Genomic DNA, 25,807 nt, shown 5'->3' with positions numbered 1-25,807 from the left:
AGGTTACTTTGCTTAAATTTAAATTCCAGAATTAATAATGCAGGGTTGGGGAGCTAAGACCACAAAATACAGCTGTTTTCTTTCTTCTGTGACCTGCAGAAGTAGATTCAATACTCCAGAGTAGTCTCCCAAAACTTCTGCTTGTTAGTAAACAAAAACCTAATAGAAATCCCTGCAAAAGTAAGATTTTAAAAATAACTTTCTCTAACCATTTGGCACATTCCATTTTTTCCTCAGGTATAATCAATTTTAGTATCTCAGTCGACAAAACTCAAAGCTAAAAGGAGGAAATGAAAATAGTAGAAATACCATGCCTGGTAATTACTGATGTTCAGAGGTGGGAAGAAACCAAGTAACTCACTGCCTCCTATTTTCCCAACATTTGGCCACAGCTTTTTTTCACACTGACATAGATATCAACATACCCCAAAACAAGATGCCTTGGTAAAATAACAACAGAGAAAGAATAATATAACACTAAAGCATCCACTTAGAGTTTGAAAAGCTAAATATCTCAGACACTGTTTTATTCTCCTGAATAACCAGTTAAGAAAGAAGCACCCCCTCAAAAAATCTTAGAAATTCAGATTTTTGTTTCCAATAGCTGTAAATTAAAAGTATACAAGACATATTTTCTAACCTATATCCCATTTGTTTTGCTTTACAATGAAGACAATAATTTTTTTTAAATGGGAGACACAACATACTTGATATTTACAATGGCTTACAACAAATACCTGAAAATAATTTCTATTTTCCATTTATTATTGCTATTTAGTCACAGAAAAGATCAACATTCTCCATGAAATTTATTTTAGCATATGCCATATAATGATATAATAATTTTATATGAAGAGAAACCACTGCGGAAATGACTAACATGGTCCCTTACAGGGAAATAAAGGAAAAAAAAAACCCAATAAATTCTTCCATATAAAGACTTCTGATCTGCATCATTTTCTCAAAATATAAAACCTTAATATTAGAAGCAAAAAGAAAAACAGCAAAGAAAACAATAAAAAAGAAGACCAAGGATAAGGAATTGCTTTGTGCAGATGCTTTGCATATGTAGTATATATGTATGGGATGAGTTATAATAAAAATACTTATGTATTATAGTCATTCTCATGTAGAGTTAGAAAGCAATTTCCAATCAAGCATGACTGGACTGACATTTTCTCAGTCTTCAATTACGTGACGAATTATAGCTGTGTAGCAGTCACTTCTGGTCAGTATTATCATGACAAATGCTTGATAAGATACAGTTTTTCTCCTTGTTCACTTGTAAAAATTGGTGCCTTTTTGTAATGTTCTACAAGTTCTTCCATGGTGCTGAATTTACGCTGCCCAATACAGTAGACAGTCTCTTTTAGTTGAACTTTAAAATGCTTGTTTTTCCCTTGTGCTTTTAGTGATACAGAGAAATCATTTGGCTAAAAGAAAAAAACAGGTAGGGTAAACATTATGAAAGACATCTATTACCATTTTTATATTAAACTAATAATAGCTAAAATCTGAGCACTTACTAAGGCTCTAATTAAATTATTTACATAGATTATCTCCTTTACAACTTCTAACAAACCTATTTTAGAGATGACAAAATTGAGACCAAGAGAAACTAAAAATCATCCATCTAGTTAATAAGAGAGCAGGATTCAAACTCAAGCAGACTCCAAAGTCTCTTAAATAATATGCTCTAACACCCACCAGCAAATCCTTTAGTTTAACATCTGGGACACAAGAGCTAGCTTTTCTCCTATCAGACTATTGGAGCAACACATGAGAAAACGTGGGCTAATAGTAGCTATCCTACAGACTGAGATAATGCTCTGAATTCTCAGACAGTAAGACACTAATGAGAAATCATAAACTCAAATGCCTACAAGGGGAAAAAGACATGTAAACAAGTCAGAGTGGACAGACAAGGAGGAACAACAGTCCATGGCCAATCCAAAGGCCAATCCACTTAGCTGTGATTGCTGCTTTATAGGAATATAGGCAAAGTTGGCAGGCCCTCCAATTTCAAAAGGAAGTCTGTCATCTGAATTTTTATAATAAATCTCAATATTTAAATACAAATTCAAATGTTTAAAAATATTGCTCAGGTCAAAGAAAATATGCCTTTTTGAGACCTTTACTTTAAAAATTCTACTGGTAAAATGGTGTATTTTGGCTAATATCCGTGCTCAATTACCCACCACAAGAAAATACATAGTATTCTGCAATCAAGCTACTTTCTGAGTTTTTTTGTTTGTTTGGTTTTTTTAACCTAGCACTTTCCTGAACAGTCTAAAAGCCTCCATTTATATAGTTACTGCCAAAGTTTCGAACAGTGGGCTTCCTGGAAATACCCTATTCGTATGGTTACTCTTACTACCTGCTCTAGGGTCGCTCCCTTCCTAACCCCTATTACCCACTGCTTGTCCTAGAAAGCAGGACCAGGTCAGGCATCTAACAGAAAACAAATCCCACCACTCTTCCCTATCATCAATCCTGCTCTTCCTGAGGGGTTACATTTCCTGAACTTTATATCAAGCAGTTCAATTAGCCTTGATTTCTCCCTCTTCTTTCCTCCCTCCCTCTTAAATATAGACACATCATATGAGTGTGCACACACTCACACCAGACAGGTTTTCTTCTGACTTTCAGTCTTTTGCACAATCACACCTTCACCTCTGTACAACCAGATACACAGAAACAAAGCCAATATTAATGATTTGAAAAGTGGAAAAGTAGTGGTATCCTTTTAAAAGGAAAAATAAAGACCATTTTAAACGGAAATAAGTATCATCAAATTTCTAATACCCTAACCAAGAGCCCATATAGCTATTTTCTTTCAATTTTTGTGGTTTTATAGTTTTACTGTTTTACTAGTGCTAGAATAAAAATATCTTTTATTGCAAATGCATTTCAAATACATTGAGTATTAAAATAGGTTTTTCAAGGGGCGCCTGGGTGGCGCAGTCGGTTAAGCGTCCGACTTCAGCCAGGTCACGATCTCGCGGTCTGCGAGTTCGAGCCCCACGTCAGGCTCTGGGCTGATGGCTCAGAGCCTGGAGCCTGTTTCCGATTCTGTGTCTCCCTCTCTCTCTGCCCCTCCCCCGTTCATGCTCTGTCTCTCTCTGTCCCAAAAATAAATAAATGTTGAAAAAAAAATTTTTTTTTTAAATAAAATAGGTTTTTCAGGTAAATAATAAGTGTATTCCAACTTCCAAACAACCAATTTATGAAGAAACTTAAATCTCAATTGTTTTAATTTATGGATTTTCTTTACTAGAAGGATGACAGTGCATCCAATATGCAATTTAAGACATGTTTTCCCAGTTTAGTCTACTGCATTGCTTTACTCTGAATGAAGAATCCAGGGTTCAACTTTCTCCATTTTTCAGTTTAATGCGACAGAAGGTATTTCAGAAATGCAAGACCAACAGACTTAAATAAGGCCGAATAATCCAGTGAGGTATCACTGCTGGGGTATATTTTATTCAAAATAAGGTTGGAAACAACACTGACTTTAGCTTTGGAACATGTTAAGTTTATGTCCCAACTTACTGCCTGGCTAATTTTAGGGAAGCAACTGAACCTCTCCAATTTTCTATTTATTTATTTTTTACTACTCAGAGCTCTATTTCCATTTACCTTTGAAAACCAACTTACCGAAGATTCACTATCACGAATGAGGAAATCACCTTCATGCCCTCTTTCATTTAATGCCATTTCTGCTTGATGCCTGGTGACCTTCCCATAATACCATGGATTGCCAGCAAATTTTCCAGTGAGTGAAGGCCTAATGTAATCACATTGCGGAGGTGATGGTTCCAAACCTGAGGTTAATGGATTATTCTGCATAATGGTAACATAGTTTTTTGGCACCAGACCAACCATTCCATTGATCTTCCTGCATTTCCACCATTCAGGGTCATTTTCAGGTTTTTCAATAACATCCATTACATCTCCTTTCTCAAAATTAAGTTCTTCATCATTGGATGAACTGAATGGGTAAAGAGCCTGTACTACATGCAACACTTGCCCAGTATTTAGGTTATTGACAACTGCTGCTAATTTCTCTGACAGGGAACCCACATGGTCACCCAAAGGACTGTCGCCTTCCTCAGTTACATAGTTTGAAGGGAACCATCCAACGTGTCCATTGTAGCTACCCCGCCACCACCCATCACTGCATTTCTCCATGACAATAACCTTTGTCCCTTTTATCAATGATAATTCATCTTCTCTCTCTGCCATGTAGTTAAATTTCACATAAGCAGGCATATTGAGGTCATAGAGGCGTTCCCCTGGGTCAACAAAGCTTTCATCAGCAGGAGATGCAGAATCTGGCACACTAGGTTTTCTTTTCACTTTTCCAATGCCTGTTGATATAAAAAAGAGTAATAAGAGATTATAAGACAATGATAACCAAAAAACCCAATTCATTCATTATTAAAAAATATCCTCAACTCTGTAGTTCTTTTAAGCCTTTAAAGTTAGATAACAAATTTCTTTCTTCTTTTTTTCCCCTTTCTTTTTACATCTCCATGACTTGTTTATAACTGGAGGTTTGTACCTTTTGACTTTCTTCATAAATTCTCTTTTCATAACCAAACATGTAAATGCAGTTATTGTATGACAGTTTACCTTCTCATCTTTTCTCTCACCAAAGGTGCTGAGATAATTGTGTAACATAATGACAGTTTTCCTAAATTAACAAGAATTCTTCCAAATGTAAATATAGATTATTTCTCTCACATCTACAACATAAGTAATGAAGGCTCCACCAAACCCATATTATTGTTTTATTTTATTAACCTTGATTCTACAATTAGCTGTACTGAAATAGAACAACAAATTACAACTTGATATGCAATATAAAATTGTAGTTATGTCTGGGTACTCCTTCAATTTGCTTTCTTTTTTTTTTTTTTTTTTAATTTTTTTTTTTTCAACCTTTATTTATTTTTGGGACAGAGAGAGACAGAGCATGAACGGGGGAGGGGCAGAGAGAGAGGGAGACACAGAATTGGAAACAGGCTCCAGGCTCTGAGCCATCAGCCCAGAGCCCGACGCGGGGCTCGAACTCACGGACCGCAAGATCGTGACCTGGCTGAAGTCGGACGCTTAACCGACTGCGCCACCCAGGCGCCCCTCAATTTGCTTTCTTAGTTCCCAGACCCATGTTTCCCTATTTACCTCATTATGTTTATTTTAAAATAATATATTATTTACTTGTTTGTTTCCTTCACACTATTCACAAGTATGCTCCTCAAGGACAGATTTTTTTTTTACTTTGTTCACAAATATCACACCAAGAATCTTAGAAAATGTTTAGTACATGGTAGATGCCTAATATGTATTTGTTGAAAGAAGTGGGAAAAGCACCAAAGAATATTATCACCCTAAATAAATGCTACATCAACTTTGGTCATGCATTTTCACTGCTGATCATTTCTTACACATAATTTTGTGTTGTGTTTTTACTGACAGAACTGAGGCATTTAAAAAGTTTCTCAAACCTTCTATTTTAGAACTCTTTATTACCCTCTTTTTCTTCATGCAAGTTTTCAACCTCCGATCCTTCTGGGTTCTTAAATACCATTGTTCCTGATGCTTTTGGGACTCTTGACCATCCTTGCTTTCCTCCTTCTTATTCCCTTCTACTGTCTAAAATCAAACTCAGACCACTTCTATTCCAAAATAAAGTTACTTCAACTCTGCTACTCCTCTTGAACTACACCATTCTTTAAAGAGGTGTCTCCCTGGGGTGCCCGGATAGCGCAGTTAGATAAGCGCCACGACTTCGGTTCAGGTCATGATTTCGCCATTCGTGGATTCGAGCCCCATGTCGGGCTCTGTGCTGACAGCTCAGAGCCTAGAACCTGCTTCAGATTCTGTGTCTCCCTCTCTCTCTGCCCCTGCCCCTGCTCGCACTCTGTCTCTCTCTCAAAAAAGAAACATTTAAAAAAACTGTTAAAAAGGTGTTTTTTCCTTCAACTTAAAAAAAATTTTTTTAATGTTTATTTTTGAGACAGAGACAGAACACAAGCAGGGGACGGGCAGAGAGAGGCAGGGAGATACAGAATCCAAAGCAGGCTCCAGACTTTGAGCTGTCAGCACAGGACTGACACAGGGCTCGATCCCAGGAACCATGAGATCATGACCTGAGCTGAAGTTGGATGCTTAACTGACTGAGCCACCCAGGTGCCCCTCCTTCAACTTCTTTACCACTCAAGCACTCATTCCCTAACTCCTTATGATCTGGTCCTTTAATCTTTACCATTCTACAAAATCCACTCATTAAACCATTCTTAGAAAAACTGTGTCATTTCTTTACTGCCAAATCAGTACCTTTTAGAGTCCTCATTCTTTTCAAACTCTTTATGTGGCAACCAAGATCACAGATTACTCTCTCTACTGTTGTCTCTTTTAACTTCCCTAAAAGCCTCCTGCATTCCCTAGTGACTAAATATTCTTGTGTGCATCTGTCTGGGCTCCTCTAAACCTTGTTATAAAATTGCATCATACTTGTTTCTTGAAGACAGAAAACTAGAAAACTAGATCTTAGTACCTTTGTATCTCCAGTGCCCACACTAATAATAGGAACAAAGTGAATGTTTGCTGAATGAAAAAGTGAATGATTCCTTATAGTTGAAAAGTGTTTCCCAAGATACAGTGCCTGGACTTCCACTCTACTTCAAAGAAATCTTATACTTTCATCTTCCATAACTTCTATATAGAAAGCTCCAAGGTCTCTTTGTAGTTTTAAGCTCTTTCTGGAATTCAAGCACTACAATTCAGACATTGCTATACCTCTACCAGATTGTACTCTTAGCACCTCAAGTACAACACTCTTTTCCAAATGAAACTAGCCTCTCCCATAACCATAAATCAACTCCCTCCCTCCCAACTTCCTTACTTGTGGTATTCATGATATCATCCTGAAAAATCCTCACATCAGAGATTTCTGACACAATAGGGAATTAATTCTAGGGCTCCATCCATCCAAAAAACTAATTAATGAGCTGGCAGATACTGTCAGAATAAACTTTTGCAGCACTCTGGAATCTAGTAAAAAAAAAAAACCTTAGAAAAACCTTACAAAAACTAGGGCAAGGAGTAGTGAAAAAAGCTGCTGCTCTGAAGTAAGAGAATGCTGTGGCATTTCAAATTGCCTGCCCACAATGGCTTTGAGGACAGCAACTGGCACTTCTAATGCCAGAGGGAGCTTATTCTCAAAGAATTGTGATTGTGAGTTTCAACCTGTCTGGCAGCCACGTGAAGGACTGGCACAATGGCTTGCCTTGGTTTCACTGGACCTGGAACATTCCCATTCTTTTACTGAAATCATTTAATTGATGCAGCACGTTGGGGTAAGGGACAACGACCAGGATAAGGAACAGACAGACTGAAGGAAGGAAAAGACAGAACAGCACCTTCAGAGGCCACACACGACAAAGAATACAGAGTTTACAAAAACAGTTTAGGGAAGTCACTAAACAAGCAAACAACAATGCACAATTAGAAGCAACATCAAACCTTAGGAAGGGGGTAGAATCTGATACTAGAAAACTGTCAACCAAGAATTCTATAATTAGCAAAACTGCCCTTTAGAAATGAAGGAGAAATTAAGACACTCCTACATAAACAAAAATTGAAGGAGTTTGTTACACTAGACTTGTGCTACAAGAAATGTTAAATAAAGTCCTCCAGGCTAAAATGAAAAGACACTGAAAAGTAACCTGAAGCCATATGAGGAAATAAAGAACAACAGTAAAGGTAGCTCCATTCATAAATCTAAAAGCCAGTAGTATTAGACTTTTGACTTGTACATCCTTTTTTCCTATATGATTTAAGATACAAATGTAGAAAACAGTAATTTCAAATCTAGGTAAATGGGCACCCAATGTATAAAAATGGAACTACAAAGGAATAGTTTTGCATACCAGCTAAATTTCCATTAATTCAAACTTGACTGCTAAAAAGTTAAGATGTTAATGGTAATCCTCACGGTAATCACTAAGGAAATACTAAAACATATATAGAAAAGAAATGAGAAGGGAAAATGGTACATCAGAAAAAAAAAATCAATTACAAAACAAGACAGTAATACAGGAAATGAGGAGAGAAAAGGCCTAAGACCTGTAGAAAATAAAGAGCAAAACAGCAGAAGGCCTTCCTTATGGGTAATTACTTTAAACATAAATGAATTAAAATACTGGATTAAAGGGACAGACACTGGCAGAATGGATTTAAAAATAAGATCCAACTCTATGCTGTCTATAAGCACTCACTTTAGATCCAGATACAGACAGGTTGGAAAATGAAAGGATGGAAAAAGATGGTCCATGACAATGGTAACCAAAAGAGAGCTGGGGTGGCACAGCTGTCTGTTAGTATCAGACAACACAGACTTCAAGACAAAAGTTGTTACAGAAGATGAAGACAGACATTATATATTGATAAAAGGGTCAATCCATCAAGAAAACATAGTAATTACAAATATTATACACGCCTAACAAGAGAACCCCAAGACATATAAAGCAAAAACTGACAGAATTAAAGAAAGAAACTGACAATTCTACAATATAGAGACTTTTTTAAAAGCACAAGAATGCAAAAATCATGGCACTAAACCGACTGCATAAAGGACACTTATTTACAATATGAGAGCTGAAACAAAAAAGGCAGAGCATCACCTTGTTCAACCTCAGCTGACAACATGTGCATCAGGCAACTCAAAATTTCTGCCACTCTGCACAAGTCCACAAAGGCATCACAACTATCGATTTGAGGGCTTATAAATAAGTTTTAACAAGGAGCCCAATTCACAAGTATGGAATTTGCAAAAACAGGGTTAATCTATACTAGGAAACAATATAGCAGCATATTAACAGAAGTGTACATCATGATAAAGGGTGATTTGTCCCAGGAATGTAAGAGTAGTTCAACATATGAAAATCAACATTATATACTACATTAATACAACAGAGGGAAAAAACCCACATGATCATCTCAACTGATACAGAAAAAGCAATGGATAAAATCTAACATCCTTTCACGATAAAGAGTATCAGCAAACTAGGAATATAAGGCAATTTCCTCAACATCATAAAGGGCATCTATTTAAAAAAAACCTACAGTTAACAACACACTCAATGGTAAAAGACTGAAAGCTAAGATCAAGAACAAGACATGGATGCCCTTTCACCCACCTCTATTCAACACTGTACTAGAAGTGCTAGCCAGGGCAATTAGGCAAGAGAATGAAATAAAAGACATCCAAACCAGAAAGGAAGAAGTAAAATCATCTTTATTTGCAGATGACATAACCATATACAGAGAATATCCTAAAAAAATCCACACACAAAAAATGTTACATTAAACAAATTTAGCAGAGTTGCAAGATACACAAAAATCAGTTGTATTTCTGTACAGCAGCAGTGAACAATCTGAAGAGGAAATTGAGGAAACAATTCCATTTATAATAGCATTAAGAATAAAATACATAAGTTAAATTTATTAATCAAGGAGATACAACACCAGTATACTGAACACTACAAAGTACTGCTGAAAGAAATTAAAGTAGACTAAATAAATGGTAAGACATTCTGTATTATGGACTTAAAGGCTTAATAGTTTTACATGGCAATAACTAACCAAAGTGATCCACAGCTTCCATGTAATTCTTACCAAAGTTCCAATACTTTTTACAGAAATGAAAATGCTGATTCTAAAATTCATATGGAATTGCAAGGGACACCAAATAACCAAAACAATCTTTAAAAATGAAAATAAAACAGAAGGATTCACACTTCCCAATTTCAAAACTTACTACTCAGCCAAAGTATTCAAAACAGTACGGTACTGGCACAAAAGGACAGACATATAGACCAACAGAATAGATCTGAGAGTCCTGAGATAAATTCCTACATCTGTGGTCAACTAATTTTCAACAAGGGTGCCAAGACCATTTATGGGGGAAAGAATAGTCTCTTTAACAAATGGTACAAGGAGAAATGGATATCTACATGCTAAAGAATGAAGTTAGACTCCTATTTCACAAACAAAAATTAACTCAAAATGGATAAAATACTCAAATATAAGAGTTAAAACTTGAAAATCCTCCAAAGAAAACACAGAGGAAAATCTTCATGACCTGTGTATTAGCAATGAATTCTTAGATTTGACCCAAAAGCATAAGCAATAAAAAATAAATAAATAGGGCACCTGGGTGGCCCAGTTGTTAAGCATCCTACTTCGGCTCAGGTCATGATCTCACAGTTCATGAGTTCGAGTTTCACATCGGGTGAGCATGAGACCCGCTTTGGGTAAAGCATGAGCCCCAGGTGAGCCCCATTTCTCTCTCTGCCCCTTGCTCACTTGTGCTCTCTTTCTTAAATAAACAAATAAATAAATAAATATTATAGTCTATATCCAGAACATCTAAAGAACTTAGAACCTAGAAACAAAAAGAACCTATTTCGACAATGGACAAAACACTTGAACAAACATTTCCCCAACAAAGATATACAAATGCCCAAAAAGCACATGAAAAGATGTTCAACATCATTAGTCATTAGGGAAATACAAATCAAAACCAAAATGAAATACCACTTCACACCTATTAGGATAGCTATAACCAAACCAAACCAACAAAAAAGGAAAATAACAAGTGTTGGTGAGGATATGGGAAAACTGGAACCCTTCTTACACTGTTGATCAAAGTGTAAAATGTTACAACTGCTGTGGAAAACAACGTAATGGTTCTTCACAATGTTAAAAACATAATTACCATATGATCCAGTAATTCCACTCCTAGGTATATACTCAAAAGAACTGAAAACAGATATTCCAATACTTGTACGCAAATGTTCATAGCTTCCCTATACACAATAACCAAAAGGTAGAAACAACCCAAGTGTCCATCAACAGATTAATGGATAAACAAAACACAGTACATACCCATTTAATGGAATATTATTCAGCCATAAAAGGAATGAAGCACTGATACATGCTACAACAGATAAATCTCAAAAACAGAAGGCCAAGTGAAAGAAACTAGACACAAGATAACATATTTTATGATTCCATTTACATGAAATAGCCAGAATGTAAATCCAGATAGACAGCAAGCAGATTATCAATTACCATGGGATAAAGAGATAGGGTAATGGGTAGTGACCGCTTAATGGGAATGGGTTTTTTTTTTTTGGGGGGGGTGGTCATAAAAATGGTTTGGAACTAGATATGATGGTTGCACAACACACTTTAAAAAGATTCATTTTGTTATATGATTTATACCTCATACAAATTTTCTTTCTTAAAAAGATTCCTGCATCAAATCCTTATTCCCTTTCTGCCAACACTTTCTATTCCCACTATTTGCACACTATTTCAGGCCCATTTTGTTGTGCTTGAGTCTTCAATACCCTCTAAACTAGTTTTCTTACTAATCCAATCTGTCCCACTTCTACCCATCATCCATATAACTGTAAGTATAGTTGCAATCAGATGATATTATTGCTCAAAAGCCAACAGTGGCTCTTCATACCTATCAAATTAAGAGAAATACTCTTCCTAGAATCTATAGCCCTCTCCAGAATGTCCTCACCCTTCCTTTCTAGGCTTATGGTATAGAGTAATGAAAACAGCATCGACTTTATATGAGCCTTTGGGTTCAAATCCCAGCTATACCACTTACTGTGGAAACTTGAGCAAATGATTTCATTTTTCTGAGTTTAGAAATGGAGAAAACACTACTTACCATGATAGTGTTGTAAGAAGTGAATAAAATATGGTAAAGTAAGAGCACAGTACAGATATAAATGTTAAATAAAAGATTCTTCCCATAATGCCCTGCAATTATCCTGTATCTTTCTTCTCTACCCAGTTCTCCCAGCACCATTTGCTAAAGAGACGGTCTTTTTTCCACTGGATCCTCTTTCCTGCTTTGTCAAAGATCAGTTGGCCATTCATTTGTAGGTCCAATTCTGGGTTCTCTATTCTGTTCCACTGGTCTATGTGTCTGTTTTTGTGCCAATACCATACTGTCTTGATGATTACAGCTTTGTGTAGTAAAGGCTAAAGTCTGGGATTGTGATGCTGCTGCTTTGGTTTTCTTTTTCAGTATTACTTTGGCTATTCGGGGTCTTTTGTGGTTCCATATGAATTTTAGGAATGTTTGTTCTAGCTTTGATAAACTATCCTAAATCTTAATAAAAAATGGGTCACTTAAGTCCCCTGAATAAATAACATTTCAATCTTCCTTTGCCTTATTTGCTAGTTTCTTCCCAAAACCTTATTAAAACATCTCCCTATCAAAAACTTACCCATTCAAGAAGTGCCATTTCAAATTATTTTATTCATTTCCCATGTTATGTTTTCCAACATACTTCATTTCCCACCATCATCCGCCAATGATGTAAGCTCTCCTTTTTAAAGCACCCAGCACCCTGTACTTCTGAGGTACTTGTATGACAGCATACAAGTCTTTTAAGCTCATCTACTAGAGTCATCAGCTTCCGGAAAGGAGCATTCCATGTCTCACTAATCTTCTGCATTTCCTATGCTATTTAGAACTGTGTGCATACCAGATACTCAATAAACGTTTGCTACATTGATTAAAATTGAAGAGTGATATAAATCCAAATTTTAAACTTGAAGCTAAAGGCTAGTTTCAAAATGATTTTTTTTTAATTCTGAAAAAGATGTCTAAGACTAATTATACACTGTCAAAAAAAGAATGAAGAATTTTTGGACAGACTCATGGAAAACACTGAAAACAACCTATTTTAATCTCAGAGGCCAGAAATATTTCAGGGAAAAAAACATAAGCTTAGAATATTTGTTTTTCTATGCAACACAAAACCCTCTGTCTCTCTTGTGAGCATTTCTTCAACCTCACACTAATGCTACAGGCATATAAGCTCCTCAGTACCCAAAAAAACTCATGCTCTTGAAAGACTCTGAGCCTTTGCCCACAATGTATTTTATTTCAAACACTTGCCACCCTCATTCCTCAAGACTCAAACAAGGTATCTTCTTCTCACTGGAGATTTTCCCTATCTCCCCAAAACAAAACAGATATATTTCTCCTTTGTGGCATTACTGCTCTTTGTAAATATTTTTACCACAATGTTCAACCCTCTGTATACCCACATTTATTTCTTTGAGATCAAACACCATGTTTTTAATCACCTATTTCCACTGTCTGGCCCATATTAAGTGTTCCATTAATGTTCATCATGGGAATGACTGACAAATGTATGTATAATCAAAAGCTTGCCTTTTCCCCCCTCTGCTTCCAACTCTTTGGGAAGAACCTGTTTATTATTGCCCTCTCTATTTGCTAAAAAATGGTCCTTCCGATTTCTTGTTAACAATGAGAAAATGCATGGAAAAGTACTTTACAAAATTATACAAACGTAAAATATCAGTTTCTCTTAATTTCTCAACTATGTTATAATCAGCAATAATGAGATCATTCCACAATAAGCAAGCTCCCTCAGATCAAGGTATTACCTTTTCTAAATTCTTCTCAACTTCATAGTTAGTCCTCCACAATCCTCCTAATCTTAGTCTCTTTTGTGTCAAATCCTACTAATCCATTGCTTATCTGACTCTAATTCTTCCTCTACTCTTTAGTCATAATGGGTACAACCAGGAAAAGTCTAATGAAAACCTAAATTTAAATTTTAGTCCTGCTATTTACTGGTCAATTTGATCTTGGTCAAGTTATTTAATTTTCTTTAAACTCCAGTTTCCTGGTTTGTGAAATGGTGGTGTGTGGTAAATACCTACTGCATAAATTAAAAAAAAAAAAAACTTTTTTTAAGTTTATATGTAAAGCACTCAGCACAGTGCATAGCACATAGCAGGCACTCCATTAATCAATAGTAGTTATTACTCCTAGTGCTTCTGGCACTTAATTTTTCAAAAACACTTATATATTTATTATTGCATTTTATAGCTAGACCTGGCCAGAGTTGGAAGGCAATGCTCAGGTCTCAGCACTGAGGATGTGCACAATTCTGAGGCAGTCATTTTTGATGTGGGAAACAAAGGCAGAAGGAAATGGCAGATAAAATTAAATTTCCTTATAACCTGCAGCCTAGTGACAAATACTTGAGGCTGGCAGAGTAAAAAAACATTTCTCCAGGAACTCCCTACTATCTTAACGTTAATGCTTTGCTAAAGAGAAGAACAATGCTAGCTTGAAAAAAAAAAAACAAAAACAAAAACAAAAAAAAACCCTAGGCCTCCAGTATCCTTTGAGTCTTCTTTAGCAGAAGAAAATCTCTTTGGAAACGCCCTTTTGACTTTACCTCCCCCAACTCCCAAGTATATAACCAGTCACGGTCCCAGGGCAGCTCTTTCTGCCCACAGGTCCAGTCCCCGTGCTTTAATAAGACCACCTTTTTGCACTAAAGACGTCTTCAAGAGAACTTTCTTGGCCATCAGCTCCAAACCCTGCCACCACTCCAAAACTTTATCAATTTTTATCATTAGCTTTTTAAAAAATAAAACCAAAAGTATTAGTATAGCTTCCAATCTTCCCCTCACTCTTACCCACTGGTCTTACTTCTTTCCTCCTATAGTACTGTTTCTTGACCAAAACAATGTATTATTAACAAAGTTTTTAAGAATCTAATTTTTAAGAATCTAGTTGAGCACTGTGAATATTCCAGTCACATGACAACTGTCCTCTTCCTAAGGCAAATCTTTGTACCCATAACTACGTTTATGTAACCTGGTTTGCAGATCCTTGATACTGCAATACTGGATGCCAGTATTTGGAAGCATATAAGTTTTCTCAATACCACAGTTCAAGTATGTATCTATCCAAAGTGGACAACTATGTCACATGTTTTATTTGGCCAGCACACACACACATGAAGTAGCTATTTGCATCCTTTCACTTGAACTGCAAAGATCTGAATTAATGTTATCATGAACTGCATTGAAATTCTTTAGCACCCACATTTTCACAGCAGCTCTTGATGTGTCTTTTACTGATATAAAATCCTGCCAAGCCAGGTTCTCAGCAATCGTTTTAATTCCCTGTAAAATTTTTACATTGGGGAGCCTGGGTGGCTCAGTCAAGTTGGACATCCAACTTCGGATCATGATCTCACGAGCTTATGGGTTCGAGCCCCGTGTCAGGCTCTGTGTTGACAGCTTAGAGCCTAGAGCTTGCTTCGAATTCTGGGTCTCCGTCTCTCTCTGCCCCTGTCCCGTTCATGCACTGTCTGTCTGTCTCTCTCTCAAAAATAAACATTAAAAACAATTTTAAGTAACTAAAAATTTTAAATTAATTCAAATTAATTAGAATTTTACATTAATGTCTGTCCTGATTCACCTTGTTTATTTCTCAGTTTTTACCTTTCAAACATATATCTGAACCCAATGTATTATTTTTCCAGCATTAGCTCTTCTTTATTTTAAGCATGTCACTTTTCCTCCATCTAAATCACTGACTAAATAAATGTTCAATAAAAGGAAGCCGAAGAAAGTACTACTGATCCTTCTAATTCTTTAAGGAACTATATAGTTCTGTTCTTACGTTCCTACTTCTTCAAAACTAGTTCTCTTTCCCTCATGGATTTTCCCCTGATTTCTATCACACGTAAAACTCATCAGTGGTTTACCAGCATTATAAGACTTTCGGAATTAGAAGGGACTTCCCAGGATCATCTAGTCTTGCCTAACTCTCTCCTTCACAAATAAGGAATAAGAAATCAGGGAAGTTTAGTTATATACCTTCAACCACATGGCTAAGTAAGGGATACATCTGGGAGCATAACTAGGGAATTCTAAATACATATAAATGGTGTTCTTTTCATTACAAGTTTATCTGACAGAGAGAGAGAAAAAAGTGCATGTGCCCACGAGCAGGGAAGGGACAGAGAGAGACGGAGAGAGAGAAGGAGAGAGAGAGATTGAGAGAGAAAGAGATTGAAAGAGAGAGAGACTGAGAGAGAGAGAGAGAGAGAGAGAGAGAGAGAGGGAGAGAGGGAGGGAGAGAGAGGGAGAGAGAGAAAGAATCCCAAGCAGGCTCCACACTATCAGTACAAAACCCAACTTGGGGCTCAATCCCATGAACTGTGAGATCATGACCTGAGCTTAAATCAAGAGTCCGATGCTTAACCAACTGAGCTGCCCAAGCACTTTTCCCATTAAAGGTTTTTATTTAAATTTTTGTATTTTTATCTGTTCATTTCATCTATATGAAATAAAATAAATTATTGTTTTTGATTATTCTGTTTTACCTAAAATCCTGAGCCCTCTTTTTTTATTCTAGCCACCACACAAAGATACACTGTATCTTCTACTGCAAAGCAAAATAAATTCAAGCCTTGGCTTGCTGCAGGTAATGTGAAAAGGAATACCTTGGTTATAAACCCTGACCCTCAGTCTACAAACGTATTTAAGATTATCAACTTTCTAAGACAAAAGAGTAAATGATAATGTTATTATTGAATTGATGGTATATAATGAATCACCATCTTAATGATACAATATATTCTTTTTATACCATTTCTATAGTTGATTTATGGTCAACATCATTTACAACCAAACTGAGACATGAAATCCACTGTATTATCAATATTAAATAACCACTACCATCTACCTCCTCACCATGTAAGTTCCATGAGAGTTAGTATTAGTTTTTCATTCTATAATTTTTATCTGGCTTGCAGTTGGCTCTCAAGAAAAATATGTTGATAAATGAATAAGTTAATAAGCTTTCTAAAAGGAAAACTAATCCAAAAAGTGGATCTAAAAATGTATTAACTTCCCAAAAAGTAAACAAAGGAGATCTATTCCAGAAGGATTCACTTGGCCACCAAAGTTAACTGAAGAAACAAATGAGTCTTAATAGTACAATTACAGTATTCTTTTCAACAAAGTACTTGCTCCTTTTCCATTTTGCCCTTTCCCTGAAATCTCTCAACAGGTTACTCTTTGTTTCCCTAGATTCCTTATGCATAAGAAACTTCTACAACAACTCCTCTGTTCATTTTTCTAGAAACACCAAGCAAATGTTCAAAGAGATCAAATCAAGTTCACTATCGTAAGATCATAAAAAGGCCATCAGCAAATATACACATTAGGCTCTTATAAGTTAGTATTAGTATTACTTTATAAAATGAACTCAAAAACAATCCCAATAATTCACCATGCTTTTCAGTATTTTCATTTTCTTTGGATGCAGCTGCTCTCCAACTCATTTCAAAATATAAAATCTCACATTTACCAAAATAGCAGCTTCTAGCAATCTTACATTGATTAAATCAAAACATTCCTTTTATTGCTGCTTTATTCAATATTATTTTCTACACTGTTTCTCTAAAATCTAGGTAAAAAGTACTAAAACAATATTATGTTAATTCAAATATTGAGACTGAAGGAACTTGCTCACCTAATCCGTTCTTTTCTTCACATTTTTAATATGCTTACAATTTAACACTTCAAATGTCTATGCTAAGTTCAAAGTTACCAAATTAAAACTGCAAACTCATTTATATCCTTTTCCTACTTATAATTTAAACATTGGAACTAAAGCATTTTAAAACTATTTTACTTATCAAGTCAAAACTAGTATTTTATGAAGTATCACCATTTAGCTTATGTATCATAGACAATACAAAGCACCAGCCTACTATATAAATGCACCTGGTTCTCTCCATACAGTTTTTCTTTAAATTCACTAAAGTGAAATATCTAACTCAAAAACTACAAGAAAAGTATGGATTTAATAAACAGATGAACTTACTGAAAAAATCTTTAAAGACGTTTAACCAATCCATTTTGAATAAAAATCCCGTGTTCTCTTTTGTCAGTCTGTTAACACAGCTCAGGATAATTTCAGTGAGCTTCCTGGTCTGTTCTGCAACACTGAAACTCCCCACACCCAATCCATGTGACTTGGCCCACACCCAGGGAATAGAAAGCCTTTCTGAGGCTTCTCTCCTTCCAAAACTCTTTCCCCTCTGAACTAAAACAGAACCTGTAAAACAAGTATATCATCATGGCCACAAATGTTACCTTATTATTCAGCCTTATTTTGGAAGAAGGTTTAAAGCATGTATTTTCAGTAGTTGAAAATATATTCACGCATTCACGCTTTCCTTTGTTTTCTCCTTTTCTTTCTTAACTTTCAAACAAAGTCTCCACCAGCATAATCATTGTCAAACAAAACCATTAACTACATGGGACATTTAAGTTACCAAAAAGGGGGTTAGAAATGCAAAGAGAAGGCAATCTGATACAAAAGGTGGATATACATCATTATATAGGAGAACTAAAAATCATTACAATAAAACAAATGCTTTCAAGTACCCTGCAATATAGGCAGCAATAAATGTAATATAGTAATAAAGTTAACAGAGATATCCTAGAACTTAAAGTCTTGCCAAAATTATCTTAATAATATCAGAAAATAGTATACAAGGTTTCCCAGGAGTGTTAACAAATAATAAAAATTCTATCTAGTTAGGCTTTTTATATACATATATAAAATTGTTTTTTTTTTTTAATGTCTATTTATTGAGAGAGAGAGAGAGCATGAGCAGGGAAGGGGCAGAGAGAGAGGAAGAGAGAGAATCCCATGCAAGCTCCACACTGTCAGCACAGAGCCCCATGCAGGACTGGAACTCATGAAACAGGAGATCATGATCTCAACTGAAATCAAAAATCGGACACTCAACAGACTGAGCCACCCAGGTGCCCCTATCTAGTTGGGCTTTATAAATTTATATGCAATAGTATCTAAAAGTGGGATATTTTTCTTCTTTGCTCTATGATATTAAGGTTTTTCGCAATCTTTTGTTTACACATTTGCTCTAGTCCCAGGATACCAGTATCCTTTAAAAAGGAACAAAAAAGTCTATCTAGGTGTAGCCCTAGTCCTTTCTGTGTCTTCATCACTATGAGGCATACTTTCTTGACAGAAGTTACCTTAATTTTCCCCAATACTTCTGATCTACATGCTTTAAGTAAGTGTCCAATATTTACAAAATCAGAAGTATTCCTGATTCTAACTCTGGTGTCTTCAGCTAGTCAAGGAAAGTCTTCTGATTTGTCTTCCACTTAAAAAACGAATACTAAAAACTAATAAGGGTGCCTGGGTGGCTCAGTCAGTTCAGTGTCTGACTCTTGATTTCTGCTCAAGTCATAATCTCATGGTTCCTGAGTTCCAGCCCCACATGGGGCTCTGCGCATGGGATCAAGCCCTGTACTGGGCTCTGCAGAGTGTGGAGCCTGCTTGAGACTGACTCCCCCCCCACCCCCCGCCCCTCTCTCTCACTCCCCGCCCCTGCTTGTGCTCTCTAAAATTAAAAAAAAAACCCTTAATTTAAAAAAAAACTAATAATAATGGTCTCATTTGTAAAACCTTAAAATCATAATAAAAGGTAACCTCAGATACACAGTTAAAAGTTACGGTGAAAATTCAGATTAATAACTCGTTATTAAACTACCTTTAGAATACTGGAAATGTTATTATCACACAAACCAATATTCTAACATTTTATATTTACTTTGAGTTATACTATATTTTAGTTTTTGCTATTTGTCTTCTATTGCTGATAACTGAAAGAACACTCTAGTCTAGAATAACAATGTTTAACAAGAAATAAAATACAAAGCAGTCAATAATATTTCTTATTTGTTAATCATGCCACATTATTCCCAAAGTATCTCTGCAAGGAAAAATTTTACTTTCTCTTCTACATATAGACAAAGAACCACTAAGTAACAGCATGTTTGCCTGAATACCAAAAATGAAATTCTGTCCCTCCCAATTCCTTCCTGTCAGCCAAGGAGAGTTTAAATTAAAAGAAAAAAGAGGCCAGTCCTCATCTGTGCATATTTCCTTCCTATCAGCTCAGCCAAGCCCAGTGTGAAATGGGTTCCATTATCTCTGGTCCTAATGGAGGGCTAGTAAAAACAAACTACAGTTAGAGGCAAAAAAGAAAAACAAAATAGGAAAGACATCAGTTTGGTATATGCTAATCTACAGTAATGATTCACAATTTAAAACTCTCATCAAATGGAAGAATAAAATGATGGTTTGTTTTTGAGAGCAAAATTCAAAATGTAAGCTATTAAAGGTTAAAATACAGCAATATGCCAAGTTAAATAAGTTGCCTTAACGCCATGGAAGCAATTCTAAATCTCCCTCATTTATCCTTGTCTCACTTAAATGCAGAATCTACTTACACTCCAACAGGCACTCATGGTTCAAGGAGTACAGGCTAGAAGTCAGTTCTGCTAGAAGTCAGTTCTGCTATTTAGCACCACTCTGGTTTGGCCCTTGAACATCAGCTAGATTTATAGAAAATACCCACTAACACTTATGACCTTTAACAGTCTTCTGACTTGAATACCTGCGACAAGCCAAACTTACCTGGCCTACCTGAAATTCTAGTCCTGGTCTTCTCTAGTCAATTCTGCCCAATGCTGCCAAAATTCTGTACAAAAAACCAAGCTCTAGCATCCATTTAAAAGAAAGTATTGTTGGGGTGCCTGGGTGGCTCAGTCAGTTAAGCATCTGACTTAGGCTCATGTCATGATCTCGCTCATGGTTTGTGAGTTCAAGCCTCGCGTTGGGCTCTGTGCTGACAGCTCGGAGCCTGGAGTCTGCTTCAGATTCTGTGTCTCCCTCTCTCTCTGTCCCTCCCCCGTTCATGCTCTTGTCTCTCTCTCAAAAATAAATACAAATTAAAAGAAACTATTAAAAAAAAAAAAAGTATTGTTGGTGTTTTAATACAAAATAACTTACCTAAGGTATCCTTTAGGTTTTTTACAATAGATGCTTTCCGAGCACTGTTTTTCCTTTCCACATAGTTAGAAGGCACAAAACCAGTTTTATTCATGGAGTTTCGAACTCGCCACCAGGATTTAGAGTCATCCAGAAGCCATAATCTCTCATTCTTCTTAATGTCCAGCTCTTGTTCTTGTTGGGCCACATAATCAAATTTGGCTATTACCACCACTTCTTCTGCCATCTTTCAGCAGCTTCAGCACTGTAACCACATAGAAAACATTTTTTATGAGGTTTAATTAATTAGTAGTAGTATACATGCTTTTCAAATGAGATACACCAAAACCCTAAGAGCCCTGAAAGGATTAAAGGAAAAATACGAAAAAACACAAAAAAAACAGGCAATACTAATACTAATCAAAACAAAACTAGTGTAGCTATATTAATAACACACAAAAGGACTTTAAGGCAAACCATTACCAGTAATAAAGAAGTTCACTACAAAAACTAGTTCAATACATAATACAAGATGTTATGAAATATATTTAACAGCTAAACTTATATGTACCTATTAACATAGTTCCAAAATAGATTGATAGAACCACAGGAAAAGTAGACAACTCCATTATCACAGAGGACAATTTTTAACATACTTATCTCAGTATAAATCAAGGAGACAAAAAAAATTAGTAAGGCTAGGTAAGAACTGACATCAAGGGGTGGCTGGGTGGCTCAGTGGTTAAGCACCAGCTCTTGATTTCAGCTCAGGTCACAATCTCACAGCTTGCGGGATGGAGCCCCATGAGGGGATCCATGCTTGATAGCGCAGGGCCTGCTTCCTATTCTCTCTCTCCCTCTGCCTCTTCCCTGCTTGCACATGTGCACTGTCTCTCTCTCTCTCAAAATAAACTTAAAAAAAAAAAAGAACTGACAGCAAAACCATTAATCTGATCTAATAAACATACACATATATTACTTCCAAAGATAATACAAATGGAATAAACATACAAATTGATCAAATGTTAGGCAATAGAGAAAGTCCCAGTAACTTTCAAGTACTTGGTATCCTACAACCATATTCTCTGACAACCATAACAAAAAGAGCTTTTTAAAAACCTCCTGTTTGGCGGGAACCCTCTTGCACTGTTGGTGGGAATGCAAATTGGTGCAGCCGCTCTGGAAAGCAGTGTGGAGGTTCCTCAGAAAATTAAAAATAGACCTACCCTATGACCCAGCAATAGCACTGCTAGGAATTTACCCAAGGGATACAGGAGTACTGATGCATAGGGGCACTTGTACCCCAATGTTTACAGCAGCACTCTCAACAATAGCCAAATTGTGGAAAGAGCCTAAATGTCCATCAACTGATGAATGGATAAAGAAATTGTGGTTTATATACACAATGGAATACTACGTGGCAATGAGAAAGAATGAAATATGGCCTTTTGTAGCAACGTGGATGGAACTGGAGAGTGTGATGCTAAGTGAAATAAGCCATACAGAGAAAGACAGATACCATATGGTTTCACTCTTATGTGGATCCTGAGAAACTTAACAGAAACCCATGGGGGAGGGGAAGGAAAAAAAAAAAAAAAAGAAGTTAGAGTCGGAGAGAGCCAAAGCATAAGAGACTGTTAAAAACTGAGAACAAACTGAGGGTTGATGGGGGGTGGGAGGGTGGGGAGGGTGGGTGATGGGTATTGAGGAGGGCACCTTTTGGGATGAGCACTGGGTGTTGTATGGAAACCAATTTGACAATAAATTTCATATATTGAAAAAAATAAAATAAATAAATAAAGCTAAAAAAATAAAAAATAAAAAAAAAATAAAAACCTGTTTGGAAACTTCTAAAACTTTATGAGTCAAAGAAGAAATTATAATAGAATTGTGAAAATATTTAGAGAAGGAAAGTAATAAAAAGACTATATAGCCAATCTGTGGGATGCAGCAAAAGGACTATATATAGAGAAATCCTAGTTGTAAATAGTTACATCAGAAAAATCAGAAAACTTTAAATTTTTTTTTTCAACGTTTTTTATTTATTTTTGGGACAGAGAGAGACAGAGCATGAACGGGGGAGGGGCAGAGAGAGAGGGAGACACAGAATCGGAAACAGGCTCCAGGCTCCGAGCCATCAGCCCAGAGCCTGACGCGGGGCTCGAACTCACGGACTGTGAGATCGTGACCTGGCTGAAGTCGGACGCTTAACCGACTGCGCCACCCAGGCGCCCCTGGAAAACTTTAAATTAATGAACTGAGCATCTGTCTTAAGCAGTTAGAAAAGTAAAATATAAAGTAGAAAAAATGAAGTAATACAAATAAAAGTAGAATTTAATGAAACAGAAAACAATGATATAGGAGAAAGGCTCAATAGAATACAAAGGTAGTTCTTTGCCATGACTAAAAATGGACATAGTTTGGCAAGACTGATAAATGAATAAAGGAAAAACATACCCAAATACCAAGAATAAAAAGGGAGTCCTAATTATGGATGCTTCAGACATTCAAAACACCTGGCAATACTATAAGCAACTTTATTAATAAATCTGAAAACTAAACTGTGCAAATTTATAGAAAAATAAAAACTAAAAAGGTACTAGCATTCAATCTTAGTCATTAAGAAACCTTCCCATAATGAACATCCTGATGTTCATTAAAACCACACAGTTTTATAGGCAAGTTCTATTAAAATACAAGGAATTGTAATTCCAATGTACACAAACTCTTTCAGAAAAAAAGAAAGGAAATTTACAAGTCTAACTCACTCTTGAACTTACTAGTTCAGCTCTCTACTTTCTTCAGAGAGATCATCATATATAAAAAGCTATCTCTGGCTTAGCAAGCAAATAAATTCAGCTTTTGGGTTTGGATATTGAATAGCATTCTCCTTTCTCAACAATGAAGCAAGTTGTTCAATGTTCTCAAAGAAATGCATTTTAATCTAGAATTCAACATTCACTAGCATTCAAGTGTAGATAGTTTTGTGTTTTTTTTTTTTAATTTTTTTTTTTTCAACGTTTATTTATTTTTTTGGGGACAGAGAGAGACAGGGCATGAACGGGGGAGGGGCAGAGAGAGAGGGAAACACAGAATCGGAAACAGGCTCCAGGCTCTGAGCCATCAGCCCAGAGCCTGACATGGGGCTCGAACTCACAGACCGTGAGATCGTGACCTGGCTGAAGTTGGACGCCCAACCAACTGCGCCACCCAGGCGCCCCGATAGTTTTGTGTTTTTAAAGTAGATACTTTTTGGGGGGCAATGCAAGGCCTCAAAACCTACCATATATTCTTTGGAAAGAATGACTCAAGTATGTAAAGCAGTGAAATAACTAATAATGCTAAAATAAGAGGATGATGTAGTATTAAAAAAACAATGAACAGGGAGAAATCAGAAAAATCAATTTGTATTCCTGCAACTTTTCTGTATGAAATTACTTCACTTCCAAATAAGTTACAACCAAGTCTAAATAATTACTAGCACATGATGCAAAAATATACAGCAATGAGTGATAAATTTTCTGAGGCAATAAAAAGCAGAGGATGTTTTTTGGGGGGGGCATACTTAAGCACTGACTCTGATTCCTTCCCTGTGGGAACCTGCATGTGCGCACGCGCGCGCGCACACACACACATACACACACCCTTATAATTAATCTATAAATTTAATGAAATTTAATTGTAGGTCCCAGTGGAATTTATTTTGAAATGTGACAAACCAAGTTTAAAATTTATTTAGAAGAGTAATCATATAAAACCAGCAAATGATATTTTATTAAATTTAAGATTTGGTGTGATGGCGCTGTAGGTTGTATACCCAGAACTTTCTCATTTCCTCACAATATCTCAATTATCCTTCTAATTGTCACCTCACTATTATTGTTTTAGCCATGCAATTGGGGAGGACTGACTCTAGCTTCAAAGCTGTATTTGGGTTAATCAAAGTCATTCCTTCCCATCAAAAGGATAATAAATAAGGGAATTCTATAAACACTCCACACACATAAATTTGACAACTTAGAGGAAATGGACCAATTCTTCAAAAAATACAAATTATCAAAACACACTCATTATGAGCTATATAATTTGAATAGCCCCATAACTATTCAGGAAATTAAATTCATAATATAAAAACTTTACCCCCCAAAAGAAATCTTCAGGTCCAGATGACTTCACTCAAGAAATCTACCAATTATTTAAAAAACTTACACCAGTTCTACATTATCTCTTCTAGGAAATAGTAGAGGGAGAAATATTTCCCAATTTATCTTTGAAGTTGGTATTACCCTGATGTCAAAACTAGACAACAACAGTATGAAAAAATGACCAACCAATATCCCTCATTAATATAGATGCAAATATCCTTAAAAAATATATAAGCAAGTGGAATTCAGCAGTATATAAAAAGAATTAATATGCCATGATCCAGTAGGGTTTTTTCCAGGGATACAAAGCTGGTTCAATATTCAAATATTAAACAGTATAATTCACATTAACAAGCCAAGAAAAATCATATGAGCATATTACTCAATGCAGAAAAAGCATCTGACAAATTCAATACCCATGATAAAAGTTCTCAGAAAAACAGAAATAGAAGGGAACTTCCTCAACTTGATATATGGGATCTACAAAAAACCTACAGCTAACAACATACTTAATGGTTAAAGACAGATACCTTCCTCCTACAATCAAGAACAAGGTAAGGATATCCACTCTCACTACTCTTATTCAACAAAGTGTTGCAAGTTTTAGCCAGTTCAGCAAGGCAAGTAAAGGATATAAACAACACACAGATCAGAAAAGAAGAAATAAAACTCTCCTTATCTGCAGAGGACATGACTGATAACACAGATTCTAAGAAAGCTACCAAAAAAACCCCAAAAAAACAAAAACAAAAAAACTCCATCCCAGTACTAACTAGTGAATTCAGCAAGGTCACAGGACACAAGATCAACATGCAAAAATCAACTGTATTTCTATATTCTATGAAGGAACACATGGACACCAAAATTAAAAATGCAATACCATTGGGGCGCCTGGGTGGCTCAG

At 36.0% G+C, this 25,807-nt stretch overlaps 1 protein-coding gene across 4 annotated transcripts in view; it reads right to left on the bottom strand.

Moving 5' to 3' along the window:
• Nucleotides 1-490: 490 nt before the first annotated feature.
• Nucleotides 491-25,807, bottom strand: part of NCK1 (NCK adaptor protein 1) — an 86,253-nt gene continuing 60,936 nt past the window's right edge. For 3 of the 4 annotated variants that reach the window (XM_047875864.1, XM_047875865.1, XM_047875866.1), the window contains exons 2-4: nt 20,780-21,023; nt 3,658-4,370; nt 491-1,433 (exon numbers count right to left, since the gene is read on the bottom strand). In XM_047875864.1, the coding sequence (XP_047731820.1) occupies nt 1,239-1,433; nt 3,658-4,370; nt 20,780-21,005 (1,134 nt within the window). In that variant the 5' untranslated portion in view covers nt 21,006-21,023 and the 3' untranslated portion in view covers nt 491-1,238. Of the gene's footprint in view, nt 1,434-3,657; nt 4,371-17,770; nt 17,958-20,779; nt 21,024-25,807 lie in introns of those variants that run through there. The other variant, XM_047875867.1, reaches the window with a different exon arrangement.

The sequence above is a fragment of the Prionailurus viverrinus genome, chromosome C2 (genome assembly GCF_022837055.1).
Source record: "Prionailurus viverrinus isolate Anna chromosome C2, UM_Priviv_1.0, whole genome shotgun sequence".
Classification (NCBI taxonomy): Eukaryota; Metazoa; Chordata; class Mammalia; order Carnivora; family Felidae; genus Prionailurus; species Prionailurus viverrinus.
The sequence above is the reverse complement of the archived record's forward strand: the minus strand, read 5'-3'. Positions and strand labels throughout refer to the sequence as shown.